We start from the raw sequence: 15971 nt of genomic DNA on the forward strand, positions 1-15971 counted from the left end.
TAACCCAGGAAGTGGTCTCCCGGCGACGAGGAAGCGTCGTTCTGTGCGGTCCTCGGCGGGGGGGAGCCGCCATTTTCTCGCGATGGGCTCCTCCAAGCGGCACCGCGACCGCAGCGAGGCCTCCGAGGACTCCGCGCCGCCCGCGGCCTCGTCTTCCTCGGCGGGCGGCGGCGCCGCGTCCACCTCCTCTTCCTCGTCCCGCCACCGCGAGCACAAGAAGCACAAGCACCGCGGCGGCGGAGGCGGCGGCAGCGAGCGGCGGAGCAAGAGGAGCCGGAGCCGGGGAGAACGGAGCGGGCGGCGGGGTGGTGGCGGCGGCGGCGGCGGGGATGAGGCCGCCACCTCTTCCTCCGCCCGGGGCAGCCGCAGCAGCGCCGCCGCCGGGCAGGACGGCGAGACGGGGCGGCGGAGCCAGAGAGAGAAGCGGGATGAGGGCCACGAGGGCGCCCAGGGCGCAGGTGCGAATGTGAGGGGACGTGGGTGGGTGGGTGGGTGGGGGCTTCTCAGCGGCCTACCTCGCAGGGGTGACGTGAACGGCCAGTTGAGCCCAACATTTTGATCCTTAGCTTTGCCCCGTTTTACGACCTTCCTGGTCACCGTCGTTAAGCGAATCACTGCCGTTAACAAGTCAGTAAGTAAGGAGAAGCGGCTTATTAAACCAGAAACTTGGGTACCCTTTCGAGTCTTCGCTATTTGAGGCAATCCTCGACTTAATGACCCCAATTGAGCCCCCAGTTTATGTTGCTAAGCGAGACATTAGTTAAGGGAGCTTTGCCCCATTGTACGACCTTTCTTGTTCCGGTTGTTAAGTGAATCACTGCAGTTGTTAAGTTAGTGGTTGTTAAGCGAATCCCCGTTCTTCCCCGTTGACTTTGCTTGTCAGGAGGTTGCAAAAGGAGATCACGTGACCCCCCCACCTTGGGGGGGGACAACATTGCGACCGTCGTAAATGTGAGTCAGAGGCCAAGTATCCCGAATTTGATCACATGACCGTAAGGACGCTATGAAGGTCGCAAGTATGAGGAATGGTTTGTCAGTTGTCGTTTTTAGTGTCGTTGCAACTTTGAATGGTTGCTAGAGGAATGGTTGTAAGTCGAGGATTACCTGTATCTGCATAACTACAGGTAGTCTTCAACGTATGGCCAAACTTGAGCTGGTTGCTAACCGAGACAGTTGTTAAGTGAGTTTTGCTCCGTTTTATCACTTTCCTGGCTGCAGTTGTCAAGGGAATCGTTGCAGTCGCTAAATTGATAATACGGTTGTTAAGTGAATCTGGTTCCCTCATTGACTTTGCTTGTCAGATGGTTGCAAGAGGAGATCACAAGATCCCGGGTCACTGCAGCCGTCATAAATATGAGTCAGGTGTCTCATATTGTCAAATGTCTTGAGTTTTGATCACCTGATTATGTAGATGCTGTAACGGTCGTAACTGTGAAAAAGGGTGAGAAGTCATTTCAATGCCATTGCAACTTTGGATGGTCACTAAACGAATTGCTGTATGTTCCGCTATCCAAATGGCTTGTGTGTTAGCGCTGCTCTGCCCTGCTTTTGTCTGGAGGGACGATCAGAATTGTCATTGGCTATACAGGTAGTCCTCAACTTACGACCACAATGGAGCCCACCATTTCTGTTGCTAAGTGAGACATTTGTTAAGTGAGTTTTGCCCTGCTTTATGACCTCCTTTGCCCCAGTTGTTAAGCGAATTGATGCAGTTGTTAAGTTAGTAGCACGCTTTTTAAGCAAATCTGGCTTCCCCCATTGACTTCTCTTGCCAGGAGGTTGCAAAGGCGGATCATATGACACCCCCCCCCTCCCCGGGCACTGCAACTGTCATAAATACGAGTCAGTTGTCAAGTGTCTCAATTTTGAGATTTGGACTGTGGTGATGTCGCAATGGTCATAAGTGTGAAAAACGGTCGTAAGTCACTTTTTTCAATGCTATTGTAACTTTGAACCTTTGCTAAGGACTACCCATATGTGATTTATTAGTTTTATGGCCCTCTTCGGTTAATCCTTGGTGCCCTTTTTCCTCATCTTCAGCAACCTTAAAATGATGGACTTCAACTCCCAGGATTCCCCAACCAGCCTTGCTCCTTGGGGGGGGGGCTGCAGCTGCTCCGCCCTCCCCTGATTTCAAAGCTATGAGAATGACTTTTTTCTTGCATTTGCTCTTTGATTTTTTGGGGGGGAAAGCAAGAGAATCAATGGCTGAGAATCAGTGATGAATGGATAGATCAAAAAGTGGCTGATGGAAGAAAGGTTTTGGGGTCGCCCTGTGGCAGGGGTCCCCAAACTTGGCAACTTTTAAGACTTCGTGGACTTCAACTCCCAGAAGGCACTGGCTGAGGAATTCTGGGAATTGAATGATGCCTTAGGTATGCCTACCTAAGGCATCGTTAGGAACTGCAATTGCAAGAAAATTACTTGCCCTTTTAATTGTTAACTGTTTTGCATATGTTGATTTGACTGCTCTCTGGTTGTGCTAATACATGAATGAATTGGCTGACTCACGGAGAAAAGTGTTCTCGTGCAAGTGAAAGTGCTTCAGCTGTAACACTTAGCTGGACCCACAGGCCATTCTCATGATCCCTCATTTGGACTACTATAATGTGCTCTACCTGGGGCTGCCCTTGAAGAGTATCCAGAAGCTTCTGCTGGCTCAAAATGCAGCAAGCATCCTGCATAGTTTTTTTGCCAGTCCAAATTTACACATTTGTCACTTCTTTGGAGTGACCTGCATTGGTTGCCAGCAGGATTTGATTTAAATCGAGTTGATTTAAATCACGACTTAAATCACTAGTAAAAAGATTTGATTTAAATCAACTCGATTTAAATCATACTTTTTAAATAGAATAGAATAGAATAGAATAGAATAGAATAGAATTTTTATTGGCCAAGTGTGATTGGACACACAAGGAATTTGTCTTGGTGCATCTCCTCTGACCCGCTGTAGACTCACTGACCGTCTTAGTGGGACGACTGGTGATGCGGCAGTGACACAACTAGGTGAGGGGTGTGGCAAGCTGCAGGTGAGTGGATGCCCACTAACAGGCGCTGCCAGGATGGATCTGAAATGACAGGTGCTCTTTAAGGATTCATTCTTGCTGGTAGTTAGAATCTTTAACGTTATTTGCAAACAAAATGAAGGTTTCCTATTTAGCTTGCGGAGTTTGGACTCATTAAATGAGTTGTAAATTTTGCAGAATATACAGCCGCATGCTACATCACTAAGCTTCATTTCATGCTGAATAAACTAAATTACATCAAATTACTAAATTACATTAATGTATCTTAAATAGAAAACTACTCTTTAGATAGATTTTTACTTCAAAACCCATTTTATTGAAATAAATTTGATTTAAAAAAAATCTGATTTAAATTAAAAAATTTTTTTTTGTATAACTAAAATCATTTTTTATCCACCCTGGGTTTTTTTTATTTTTTATTTTATTTTTTATTTGAATTTATATCCCGCCCTTCTCCGAAGACTCAGGGCGGCTTACATAATGTCAAGCAATAGTCTTCATCCATTTGTATATTATATACAAAGTCAACTTTTATTGCCCCCAACAATCTGGGTCCTCATTTTACCTACCTTATAAAGGATGGAAGGCTGAGTCAACCTTGGTCCTGGTGGGACTAGAACCTGCAGTAATTGCAAGCAGCTGCTGTTAATAACAGACTGCTTAGTCTGTTGAGCCACCAGAGGTGGTTGCCAGTTCAAGGTGCTGATTTATCACTTTTAAAGCTCTCCATCCAGGGTGTCAAACTTGCGTCGTCATGTGACATATCGCTACGTCCCCCCACTCGCTAAAACGGGCAGGCATAGCCAGTGTGTGATGCATCCAGCCCACAGGCCACAAGTTTGACACCCCAGCCCTAGATGCTTTGGGGCCAGGTTATTTGACAAACTGCCTCTAGACCTGGCCCAGCTGAGCACGAAGGCAAGATGTGTTGAGGGTCCCAAACACATCTGGTAGGGCAAGAGAAAAGGGTCTTCTCCATAGTGGCTCCCTCCCTGTGGCACATCACTCCCCAGAGATAAGATGGCCCCCACCTTGTTACTTTTCACAAAAGCCCTGAAGACAGAGCTCTGTTAGCAAGGTCTCTCTCTCTCTCTCTCTCTCTCTCTCTCACACACACACACACACACACACACACACACACAGAGTTGATAGAGAGCCAATCAACTGGCTTGTTTGAATATGTATGTTGCCACTATGGGGTGGAAAAGGCCCATAATTTGGGTGTGTGTGTGTGTGTTAATTGTGGCTTTTTATTGTTGTCCACTGCTCGGAGTCATTGTGCGTGAATTGGGTGGTCATATAAATTAGTTTAGTAAATAAATCACCATTGATCATTCTGAAGCATGCAGGTAATTCTCGACTTACAACCGTTCATTTAGTGACCGTTTCAGAATTATCACAGCACTGGAAAAAGGGAGTTACGACCATTTTTCACACTTACAACTGTTGCAGCATCCCCATGGTCATGTGATCAAAATTTGGAAAGTGACTCATAGTTGTGACTGTTGCAATGTCCTGGGATCTCGTGGTCCCCTCCCTTTTGCGACCTTATGACCAGCAAAGCCAATGGGGGAGCTAGATTCACTTAACAACCGTGTTACTAACAACCGTAGTCATTCACTTAACAACCGAGGCAGGAAAGGTCGTAAAAGGGCCCAAAAATTCATTTCACGAATGTTTCATTTAGAAACATAAATCTGGGTCTCAATTGTAGTTGTGTGAGTTGAGGACTTCCCCTTATTTCCTTCGGATCCCAGGTGCTTAATCTTAAACTTGGCTTAACCCTGCAGCTTCGTTGCATTTGCATATTACACAATGCCTGAATGGCCTACTTTACTATCCAGGACTTGGCTGAGTTCCCACAACGTACTGAGTTGCAAGCTTTCTGAATGGATTTATTTCTGCAAATCCGCAGCCGAGTCATCTTTCTCCAACTACTTGCTGAAGCCTCGCTTTTTCCCCCCCTTGGGAGCCTCATCTCAGAGAAGGCTCCGTTATTCCTTTGTTGTGCAAAGATGGTCATGAATTATTGACCAGGATGTAAATGCCTGGCACTTGGCATGCCTGAGGGCTTTCCCTCCCCTTCTGTTCCCATGAAATGCACAGAGACTCCCTTATTTATTTAGCATAGGGCAAATACATGGACTTAAAAAGGTGTTGTGTCTCGCCCGCTTTCACCGCAGCCGGGGCCTTCTTATCTGCTTCCGAACACGGAGGAATGTCCTAGTATGCCTCCCGGCCCCAGCCCTGGCTCCATGCCCAGACAGCCTGAGGAGGAAGAAGTACCTCCAGCCCCCAGCTCTGGCTCCATGCCCAGGCAAACGGAGCAACTAGACCCCGACCCCTCCCTCACAGCATGTGAGCCTGAGAAAGGTCAATTAACAACAGCTGCAGACTGGAGTGACCCTCGCTTCAGAAGAATTGATAGGCGGCGGCGACAGAAGGAAGGGAGGGGCAGGCCTGGATAAGTGCTGAGTCATGGAGCCACACCCCATGGCCTATATAAAGGATCTGCTTTCTGGCATTCTCTGAGTCAGGCGAAGTCTAACATATCTTGCTGAAGTCACTTTCTGGTCTCCTGCCTGCCTTGAGAACTTTGCTAGGACTTTGGCAGAGCTGCAGAGGCACGCCTGATTCGGATTTCCCTGACCCGGCCGTCAGCGGAGGAGTGGGACACGACAAAAGGTAAAGGTTCCCCTCACACATACGTGCTAGTCGTTCCCAACTCTAGGGGGCGGTGCTCATCTCCATTTCAAAGCCGAAGAGCCAGCGCTGTCCGAAGACGTCTCCGTGGTCATGTGGCCAGCATGACTCAACGCCAAAGGCGCACGGAATGCTGTTACCTTCCCACCAAAGGTGGTCCCTATTTTTTCTACTTGCATTTTTTACGTGCTTTCGAACTGCTAGGTTGGCAGAAGCTGGGACAAGTAACGGGAGCTCACCCTGTTACGCGGCACTAGGGATTCGAACCGCTGAACTGCCGAGCTTTCAATCGACAAGCTCAGCATCTTAGCCGCTGAGCCACCGTGTCCCTTACATGAACTTACAGTAGCTCAAAGATTAATGTCCAGTCCACCCAGCCATTCAAACATAGGGTGGTCTATATTGGGAAAAAAAATCAGGCATTGGGCCTGTGTAAGCTCTTGAAGGGACGAGGTGGCTCAGGGGCTAGGACGTTGAGCTTGTTGATCGAAAGGTTGGCAGCTCAGCGGTTCGACTCCCTACTGCTGCCGTATAAGGGGGTGAGCTCCTGTTACTTGTCCCAACTTCTGCCAACCTAGCAGTTTCGAAAGTACGTAAAAATGCAAGTAGAAAAAATAGAGACCATCTTCGGTGGGAAGGGAACAGCCTTCCGTGCGCCTTTGGCGTTGAGTAATGCTCTTCGGCTTTGAAATGGAGATGAGCACCGCCCCCTAGAGTCGGGAACAAGTAGCACGTATGTGCGAGGAGAACCTTTACCTTTACCTAAGCTGTCGTGTCCCCCTCCCCCTCCCAACGACCGGGTCTAGGAAGTCCGTATCAAGTGTGGCCACGAAGCCTCTGCAGCTTTGCCAAATTCCTTTCAGATTTCTCAGGGCAGGCAGGAATCCAAGTTGTGACTTCAGCAAATTAAATGAGACTTAGCTTGACTCAAAGTTGCTTGACTCAAGCTGATCCTTTATATAGGCTGTGGGGTGTGGCTCCATGACTCAGCACTTATCCAGGCCTGCCCCTCCCTTCCTTCTGCTGACTTCGCCTCTCAGATCTCCGGAAGCGGGGATCCATCCACTGTGAATTCTCTTCCGCTGGATCTGCTGTTGGTAATTCCAGCACGTGACTGGCTCCCTGCTCACACGCTGTAGGAGTGAGGTTTGTTTGTTCATTCCTGACATCCTGTCTGGGCATAGGGCCAGGGCTGGGGGCTGGAGGCATGACAGGCCGTTCATCTTCATTATCAGACTCCAAATCTGATAGCAGACCCGGGAGGAGATGGGAGGGGCCCGGCTGAGGAGAGGAGGGAGGACGAGGCACAACATAAGCCCTTGATGGATTCAGACGCAGTGTGATGGATATTCTGTCGAGGAGCACCACAGTCACACTGAGGTGGGGGAGAGAAGTCCCCACTTAAACAATGAGTCCTGGCAGACACCATGTTGGGTAGGGGTCCCGTTCAGAGTTGACCAGTGCTGGTGAGAAAGGTCAAAACCTGACACCTTTTGTAGTAGGGTCATCTACTTAATGGCCTGTCTCTGGGCGTTCAGCAGCCCATTGGTCTTTCCACCGTGTGTTGACGTCAAAGTTGTTAGGCAGCTGTTGAGCAAGTGCCAGAGGGCAGGGGTCTCCAACCTTGGCCGCTTTAAGCCTGGCGGACTTCAACTCCCAGAATTCTTTATTGGAGGTTGGAGACCCCTGGACTAGAAGACCTCCAAGGTCCCTTCCAGCTCATTCTATTCTAATTCTTTAAAAAAAAGTTTTTGCATTAAAAATGATAGTGGCAAATATTCATTTTCTCCCATGAGCCAATAGGGCTCTCATAGGAAACTGGTTTTAAATCATGGTGGTGAGGCTGTGCGCAAAGGAAGTTGGGGGAAGAAAAGTAGGTCCCTAGGGATGGGCAACTATGGCTCCTTTGGGCCTAGTGGACTTCAACTCCCAGAATCCCTGAGCCAGCCATGTTCGTGGGTTGCAAAGCCCCTCCCCCCACCCCTTCCCCATTTTTAGGGAGGGACCTATTTTCATCCCTGAGTTTGCCTTTGTCAGCTTAAAAGCGTTCGGTGCTGCAAAAAATTCCAGCTTATACTGCAAGATCTAAATTGACAGCCAAAGTGGATTTGCGCGAATCAGTGTGTGCAATCAAAAACTCTGGTGTGCTGAATTGATGATACATTAAATTAATTTAACCGTGGAAGACGTTGCTGACCTGAGAATATTCCTAGCCTTTAAAATTGAGCATTCCCATTGCATTGCAATTTCTCAGGTAAGACACCTGTTTCAGAACGATTTCCTTGGTGGATGTATGCGAGGTGCCAACTGTGCAAGCATCTTGGTTTTTTTCTCTCCCCAAAATAAGACATCTCTGATAATAATCGGGCTTTTGAGCGCAGAGCAATAAGGCCAAGGCTTATTTCAAGGTTCAAAAAAATATAAGACGGTCTTATTTTCGGGGAAACATGGTAGCTCGTTCTCAAAACTCCCCAAAGAAACTAAAATCTGACCGTGTTGGCTATTGAGTTGTGCACAAAAAACAAAAACAAACTCCAACTCAGAATGTTTCCTGGGTGCTGACAATTTCTCTCCCTGTTTTTATTCCCAAATAGCTGTTAGTTCGAAGTCATCCTCTGGAGGAGACGCTTCGCTCAGCATTGAAGAGACAAAGTGAGTGAATTAAATTCATTGGGAAATTGGCATTCCACCCAGCTTTCTATCTTGTAGCTAATCCTCTGCAAGCTGGCCGGGGGGAGGGGGGGTGTTGCGAGGATCAGGCTGGCAGCAAATCCAGGTGGGGCTCCAGGAATGGGTCGGTCTGGGGTGCAGTTGGTGGCGATGGAAGAGGAAGGAAGAGGGGAGCAGAGACTGCTTCCCCGCACTTGGGCAAAGCAGCTGCCACGAAGCAAAAATACTTCCCACCCCCACGGTCAATCCTTTTCCTGAAAGGCCGAAAGAATGGTCTTGGATTTTCCCACAGAAATCTGTTAATTAAACAAAAAAAGCCCGACTAGCCCTTTAAGTCACCTTGAGATCTGTAGCCATATGCTGAAGAGATTCTGTTCCAATAGAGCAGGGGTCTCCAACCTTGGTCCCTTTAAGACTTGTGGACTTCAACTCCCAGAGTCCCTCAGCCAGGAAAGCTGGCTGAGGAACTCTGGGAGTTGAAGTCCACAAGTCTTAAAGGGACCAAGGTTGGAGATCCCTGCAATAGACGATTCGTAGATCAAGATTGAACTGTGGGGTCCTTGGTACTGTCTGAGCTTGGTGGATTTCTTGCAGGCATTTCATGACCCAACTAGGGAACATCATCAGTGCTGGAAGGGAGGGTAGGTGTCAGGTGTGCCTCATTTCAACACTCAAGAAAGAAAAACCCCAACGCCATTGTCTTTAGAGATAGGTACTTTTTACTGAGTATGAACTGAAAGCAACAAAACGAAAGCAAGCGCTGAGACATTTGGCGCGGAAATTACATATAAGAAATATCAAGCCCCTCCTCTTTGGTCCAGTCAGCCTTGTCCAGTCAGCAAAGCTGGCTGAGGAATTCTGAGAGTTGATAGATAGATATTGTAGATAGATATAGATAAATGATAGATAGAAGAAAGATAGACAGATAGACAGACAGATAGATGGATAGATGATAGAAGAAAGAAAAAGAAAGAATAGAACAGAACAGAACAGAATAGAATAGAATTTTTTATTGGCCAAGTGTGATTGGACACACAAGGAATTTGTCTTGGTGCATAGGCTCTCAGTGTACATAAAAGAAAAGATACCTTCATCAAGGTATGGAATAGAAGAATAGAATAGAATAGAATAGAATAGAATAGAATAGAATAGAATTTATTGGCCAAGTGTGATTGCACACACAAGGAATTTACAACTCTTAATGATAGTCATAGGGTACAAATAAGCAATCAGAAAATAATATCAATATAAATAGTAAGGATACAAGCAAGAAAGTTATAGTCATAAGTGGAAGGTGATGGGAACGATGAGAAGATTAATAGTGCAGACTTAGTAAATAGCTTGAGAGTGTTGAGGGAATTATTTTTTTAGCAGAGTGATGGCTAAATTTTCACACAACTGTGGCAGCATCCCCATGGTCATGTGATCAAAATTTGGATGCTTGGCAACTGGCATGTACTTATGACGGTTGCAGCGTCCCGGGGTCACGTGGTCCCCTTTTGCGGCCTTCTGACAAGCAAAGTCAATGGGGAAGCCAGATTCACTTAACACCCGTTTTACTAACTTTACAGCTGCAGCAATTCGCTTAACAGCTGTGGCAAGCAAGGTCGTAAAATGGGGAAACCGTTGCTTAGCAACAGAAACGTTGGGCTCATTTGTGGTCATAAGTCAAGGACTGTCTGCCCTTGTCTGTGTTGTATACTATATTAAATTAAATTTCAAGGTCGACTCAACCTTCCGTTCTGCCGAGGTGGGTAAAATGAGGACCCAGATTGTTGGGGGGCAAGAGGCTGACTCTGTAAACCGCTTAGAGAAGGCTGCAACAAGGCAATGTAAAGCAGTATATAAGTGCTATTGCTCCTTCTATATTAAATTAAATTGCCTTCAGAAATCGTGGGTGCTCCGACACTGGATGTTTTTAGTAGATCGGGGGTCTCCAACCTTGGAAACTTTAATAGAATAGAATAGAATAGAATTTTATTTTATTTTATTTTTATTGGCCAAGTGTGATTGGACACACAAGGAATTTGTCTTGGTGCATATGCTCTCAGTGTACATAAAAGAAAAGATACGTTCATCAAGGTACAACATTTACAACACTGGGAGTTGAAGTCCACAGATCTTAAAGTTGCTAAGGTTGGAGACCCCTGGACTAGAAGACCTCCAAGGTCCCTTCCAGCTCATTCTATTCTAATTCTTTAAAAAAAAAGTTTTTGCATTAAAAATGATAGTGGCAAATATTCATCTTCTCCCATGAGCCAATAGGGCTCTCATAGGAAACTGGTTTTAAGTCATGGCGGTGAGGCTGTGCGCAAAGGAAGTTGGGGGAAGAAAGGTAGGTCCCTAGGGATGGGCAACTATGGCTCCTTTGGGCCTAGTGGACTTCAACTCCCAGAATCCCTGAGCCAGCCATGTTCGTGGGTTGTAAAGCCCCTCCCTCCCACCCCTCCCCCGTTTTAGGGAGGGACCTATTTTCATCCCTGAGTTTGCCTTTGTCAGCTTAAAAGCGTTCGGTGCTGCAAAAAATTCCAGCTTATACTGCAAGATCTAAATTGACAGCCAAAGTGGATTTCCGCGAATCAGTGTGTGCAATCAAAAACTCTGGTGTGCTGAATTGATGATACATTAAATTAATTTAACCGTGGAAGACGTTGCTGACCTGAGAATATTCCTAGCCTTTAAAATTGAGCATTCCCATTGCATTGCAATTCCTCAGGTAAGACACCTGTTTCAGAACGATTTCCTTGGTGGATGTATGCGAGGTGCCAACTGTGCAAGCATCTTGGTTTTTTTCTCTCCCCAAAATAAGACATCCCTGATAATAATCGGGCTTTTGAGCGCAGGGCAATAAGGCCAAGGCTTATTTCAAGGTTCAAAAAAATATAAGACGGTCTTATTTTCGGGGAAACATGGTAGCTCGTTCTCAAAACTCCCCAAAGAAACTGAAATCTGACCGTGTTGGCTATTGAGTTGTGCACAAAAAACAAAAACAAACTCCAACTCAGAATGTTTCCTGGGTGCTGACAATTTCTCTCCCTGTTTTTATTCCCAAATAGCTGTTAGTTCGAAGTCATCCTCTGGAGGAGACGCTTCGCTCAGCATTGAAGAGACAAAGTGAGTGAATTAAATTCATTGGGAAATTGGCATTCCACCCAGCTTTCTATCTTGTAGGTAATCCTCTGCAAGCTGGCCGGGGGTGTGTGTGTGCGAGGATCAGGCAGGCAGCAAATCCAGGTGGGGCTCCAGGAATGGGTCGGTCTGGGGTGCAGTTGGTGGCGATGGAAGAGGAAGGAAGAGGGGAGCAGAGACTGCTTCTCCGCACTTGGGCAAAGCAGCTGCCACGAAGCAAAAATACTTCCCACCCCCACGGTCAATCCTTTTCCTGAAAGGCCGAAAGAATGGTCTTGGATTTTCCCACAGAAATCTGTTAATTAAACAAAAAAAGTCTGACTAGCCCTTTAAGTCACCTTGAGATCTGTAGCCATATGCTGAAGAGATTCTGTTCCAACAGAGCAGGGGTCTCCAACCTTGGTCCCTTTAAGACTTGTGGACTTCAACTCCCAGAGTCCCTCAGCCAGGAAAGCTGGCTGAGGAATTCTGAGAGTTGAAGTCCATAAGTCTTAAAGGGACCAAGGTTGGAGATCCCTGCAATAGACGATTCGTAGATCAAGATTGAACTGTGGGGTCCTTGGTGCTGTCTGAGCTTGGTGGGTTTCTTGCAGGCATTTCATGACCCAACTAGGGAACATCATCAGTGCTGGAAGGAAGGGTAGGTGTCAGGTGTGCCTCATTTCAATACTCAAGAAAGAAAAACCCCAACGCCATTGTTTTTAGAGATAGGTACTTTTTACTGAGTATGAACTGAAAGCAACAAAACGAAAGCAAGCACTGAGACATTTGGCGTGGAAATTACATATAAGAAATATCGCCGAAGCCCTCCTCTCTTTGGTCCAGTCAGCCTTGTCCAGTCAGCAAAGCTGGCTGGGGAATTCTGGGAGTTGAAGTCCTCCAGGCTTAAAGTCGCCAAGGTTGGAGACCCCTGGACTAGAAGACCTCTGAGGTCCCTTCCAGCCCTAGGATCCTATGTTCTACTGTTTACTGTTTGATTTTCACAGACGAAACCCCACCTCCTTCTAGCACTGATGCTGTTACCTTGTTGGGAAATGAAACGTTTTCAAGAAAACAACCCAGCTTATAGAGCACCAAGGACCCCACAGAGATTCTGTTGTCTGGCTCAACAACGAGTACACAAAATTACATGCATTTTGTTGCTTTCTCTCTCTCTCTCTCTCAATAGTAAACTTCGAGCTAAGCTTGGGCTGAAACCTCTGGAGATCAACACAATCAAAAAAGGTAGGTTGGCCTTCCACCGTCTGTCCTTTGCCATCGAGACTTCATGTGTCTTCTGCTTATGTTATTCTGCATTATTTCATCTAGCCCGAGATGGAGTATCCTTGATTTTTTTTTTTTACTGCAAAAATCTTCCTTTAGAGCTTGTAGGAATTGCCAATGTTCTCTTTTTTTAACTGCCCTCTTTAAATTTCTTGGGAGCTTCTCCACCATCCACATCCCAAAGGTGCTTTTTCCAAGAGACAACTGGACTTCCTTGTTTTCCTTGAAGACGTTTTGCTTCCCATCCAAGAAGCTTCTTCAGCTTCTTGGATGAGAAGTGGCCATCCAGTCAGAGCTGGAGAAGCTTCTTTGGGCCTAGTGGACTTCAACTCCCAGAATCCCTGAGCCAGCCATGTTCGTGGGTTGCAAGCCCCTCCCCACCCTTCCCCATTTTTGGGAGGACCTATTTTCATCCCTGAGTTTGCCTTTGTCAGCTTAAAAGCGTTCGGTGCTGCAAAAAATTCCAGCTTATACTGCAAGATCTAAATTGACAGCCAAAGTGGATTTCCGCGAATCAGTGTGTGCAATCAAAAACTCTGGTGTGCTGAATTGATGATACATTAAATTAATTTAACCGTGGAAGACGTTGCTGACCTGAGAATATTCCTAGCCTTTAAAATTGAGCATTCCCATTGCATTGCAATTCCTCAGGTAAGACACCTGTTTCAGAACGATTTCCTTGGTGGATGTATGCGAGGTGCCAACTGTGCAAGCATCTTGGTTTTTTTCTCTCCCCAAAATAAGACATCCCTGATAATAATCGGGCTTTTGAGCGCAGGGCAATAAGGCCAAGGCTTATTTCAAGGTTCAAAAAAATATAAGACGGTCTTATTTTCGGGGAAACATGGTAGCTCGTTCTCAAAACTCCCCAAAGAAACTAAAATCTGACCGTGTTGGCTATTGAGTTGTGCACAAAAACAAAACAAACTCCAACTCAGAATGTTTCCTGGGTGCTGACAATTTCTCTCCCTGTTTTTATTCCCAAATAGCTGTTAGTTCGAAGTCATCCTCTGGAGGAGACGCTTCGCTCAGCATTGAAGAGACAAAGTGAGTGAATTAAATTCATTGGGAAATTGGCATTCCACCCAGCTTTCTATCTTGTAGGTAATCCTCTGCAAGCTGGCCGGGGGTGTGTGTGTGCGAGGATCAGGCAGGCAGCAAATCCAGGTGGGGCTCCAGGAATGGGTCGGTCTGGGGTGCAGTTGGTGGCGATGGAAGAGGAAGGAAGAGGGGAGCAGAGACTGCTTCTCCGCACTTGGGCAAAGCGGCTGCCACGAAGCAAAAATACTTCCCACCCCCACGGTCAATCCTTTTCCTGAAAGGCCGTAAGAATGGTCTTGGATTTTCCCACACAAATCTGTTAATTAAACAAAAAAAGCCCGACTAGCCCTTTAAGTCACCTTGAGATCTGTAGCCATATGCTGAAGAGATTCTGTTCCAATAGAGCAGGGGTCTCCAACCTTGGTCCCTTTAAGACTTGTGGACTTCAACTCCCAGAGTCCCTCAGCCAGGAAAGCTGGCTGACGAATTCTGAGTTGAAGTCCATAAGTCTTAAAGGACCAAGGTTGAGATCCTACAATAGACGATTAGATCAAGATTGAACTGTGGGGTCCTTGGTACTGTCTGAGCTTGGTGGATTTCTTGCAGGCATTTCATGACCCAACTAGGGAACATCATCAGTGCTGGAAGGGAGGGTAGGTGTCAGGTGTGCCTCATTTCAACACTCAAGAAAGAAAAACCCCAACGCCATTGTCTTTAGAGATAGGTACTTTTTACTGAGTATGAACTGAAAGCAACAAAACGAAAGCAAGCGCTGAGACATTTGGCGCGGAAATTACATATAAGAAATATCGCCGAAGCCCTCCTCCCTTTGGTCCAGTCAGCCTTGTCCAGTCAGCAAAGCTGGCTGGGGAATTCTGGGAGTTGAAGTCCTCCAGGCTTAAAGTCGCCAAGGTTGGAGACCCCTGGACTAGAAGACCTCTGAGGTCCCTTCCAGCCCTAGGATCCTATGTTCTACTGTTTACTGTTTGATTTTCACAGACGAAACCCCACCTCCTTCTAGCACTGATGCTGTTACCTTGTTGGGAAATGAAACGTTTTCAAGAAAACAACCCAGCTTATAGAGCACCAAGGACCCCACAGAGATTCTGTTGTCTGGCTCAACAACGAATACACAAAATTACATGCATTTTGTTGCTCTCTCTCTCTCTCTCTCTCAATAGTAAACTTCGAGCTAAGCTTGGGTTGAAACCTCTGGAGATCAACACAATCAAAAAAGGTAGGTTGGCCTTCCATTGTCTGTCCTTTGCCATCGAGACTTCATGTGTCTCCTGCTTACGTTATTCTGCGTTATTTCATCTAGCCCGAGATGGAGTATCCCTGATTTTTTTTTTTACTGCAAAAATCTTCCTTTAGAGTTTGTAGGAATTTCCAATGTTCTCTTTTTTTAACTGCCCTCTTTAAATTTCTTGGGAGCTTCTCCGTCATCCACGTCCCAAAGGTGCTTTTTCCAAGAGACAACTGGACTTCCTTGTTTTCCTTGAAGACTTCTTCAGCTTCTTGGATGAGAAGCAGCCATCCAATCAGAGCTGGAGAAGCTTATTGGATGGGAAGCAAAACGTCTTCAAAGAAAAACAAGGAAGTCCGGTTGCTTTTTTGAGTGGAAGGAAGAAGGGCCGCGGTGTGGCTCAGGCTGTAAGAAGCCTATTATTAAAACACAGCTGCCTGCAATTACTGCAGGTTCTAGTCCCACCAGGTCCAAGGTTGACTCAGCCTTCCATCCTTTATAAGGTAGGTAAAATGAGGACCCAGATTGTTGGGGGGGCAATAAGTTGACTTTGTAAATATACAAATAGAATGAGACTATTGCCTTACACACTGTAAGCCGCCCTGAGTCTTCGGAGAAGGGCAGGATATAAATGTAAACAAAAAAAAAAAAGGAAGGAAGAAAAGCAAGGACGAAACCTCTTGACAGAAGGTTGAAATTCTCCATATCCAGTTTCCTGTTAAACGCCCACCTCGCCCCTTTGCCTTGTGGTGGAGGATAGAAGCTGAGTTCACAAAGCAGCTGAGCCAAAACTGATCTCTCGTTTGGGAGAATGAACAGATGAGTGAACAGAGCCACAATTAAGTGCCTGTGCGTTTGCAAGAGATGGCTGCTATAAAAACAGAATTTGGCTG

The 15971-nt window shown here is 46.4% G+C and overlaps 1 protein-coding gene across 2 annotated transcripts in view; it reads left to right on the forward strand.

Annotated features, from left to right (window-relative positions):
- SART1 (spliceosome associated factor 1, recruiter of U4/U6.U5 tri-snRNP) overlaps nucleotides 1–15971 on the forward strand; it is a 33759-nt gene continuing 17788 nt past the window's right edge. Inside the window, exons 1-3 of one of the 2 annotated variants that reach the window (XM_058159892.1) lie at nucleotides 1–458; nucleotides 8324–8381; nucleotides 12697–12752. In XM_058159892.1, coding sequence (XP_058015875.1) covers nucleotides 83–458; nucleotides 8324–8381; nucleotides 12697–12752 — 490 coding nt within the window. In that variant the 5' untranslated portion in view covers nucleotides 1–82. Of the gene's footprint in view, nucleotides 459–8323; nucleotides 8382–11455; nucleotides 11514–12696; nucleotides 12753–15971 lie in introns of both variants that reach the window. The other variant, XM_058159893.1, reaches the window with a different exon arrangement.

The sequence above is a fragment of the Ahaetulla prasina genome, chromosome 17, assembly GCF_028640845.1.
Source record: "Ahaetulla prasina isolate Xishuangbanna chromosome 17, ASM2864084v1, whole genome shotgun sequence".
Taxonomy (NCBI): domain Eukaryota; kingdom Metazoa; phylum Chordata; class Lepidosauria; order Squamata; family Colubridae; genus Ahaetulla; species Ahaetulla prasina.